The sequence below is a fragment of the Charadrius vociferus genome, unplaced genomic scaffold (genome assembly GCF_000708025.1).
Source record: "Charadrius vociferus isolate BGI_N301 unplaced genomic scaffold, ASM70802v2 scaffold179, whole genome shotgun sequence".
Taxonomy (NCBI): domain Eukaryota; kingdom Metazoa; phylum Chordata; class Aves; order Charadriiformes; family Charadriidae; genus Charadrius; species Charadrius vociferus.
In genome coordinates this window covers 3,301,168-3,301,647 of record NW_009650072.1, presented here as the reverse complement: position 1 = coordinate 3,301,647, position 480 = coordinate 3,301,168, and the positions used below count along the sequence as shown (strand labels likewise).

At 56.2% G+C, this 480-nt stretch overlaps 1 protein-coding gene across 1 annotated transcript in view; it reads right to left on the bottom strand.

Annotated features, from left to right (window-relative positions):
- USH1C (Usher syndrome 1C (autosomal recessive, severe)) overlaps positions 1 to 242 on the bottom strand; it is a 54,431-nt gene extending 54,189 nt beyond the window's left edge. Inside the window, exon 1 of the mRNA XM_009892046.1 lies at positions 72 to 242. Within this exon, the coding sequence (XP_009890348.1) occupies positions 72 to 242 (171 nt within the window). The remainder of the gene's footprint in view (positions 1 to 71) is intronic.
- Between the last annotated feature and the right edge of the window lie 238 nt (positions 243 to 480).

Genomic DNA, 480 nt, shown 5'->3' with positions numbered 1-480 from the left:
GCGCCGCGGCGGCTCCGCGGGGAGGCGAGGCCGCCGGGACGTGCGGCTTTTTTTCTGAGCAATCCCCCTACCAGGAGATCAGCCCCTTCCCGCGGTTGGTGGCCTCGAACCAGGGCTGAGGAGGCGACGCGGTGCCGTCGCCCGTGCTCCAAGATGGTGCCCGTCTTCCCGTGCTGTGCCGCCGCCGCCTGACGAGGCGCCTCTGAGGCACCGGTCTGAGGGACGGGTGTTCTGGTTGTCATCAGGACAACATGTTTCTTATCTTATCTGCGTACATCTGTACACTACCATGATACCGTCAGTGTTTCTGATGGCTGTTTGATGCTTTGTGATCCTTCAGGACTTGTCCTTCGAACAGCATTGAATGTGTATTTTATCCTGGCTATAAGGAAGAAGTGTCAGTCATGAACGAAAGGAAAGGGTTTAAAGCATTTAAGCCATGAGGGAAGATGGTAGCTAGAGCTCCAGCTTGTTCAGAAG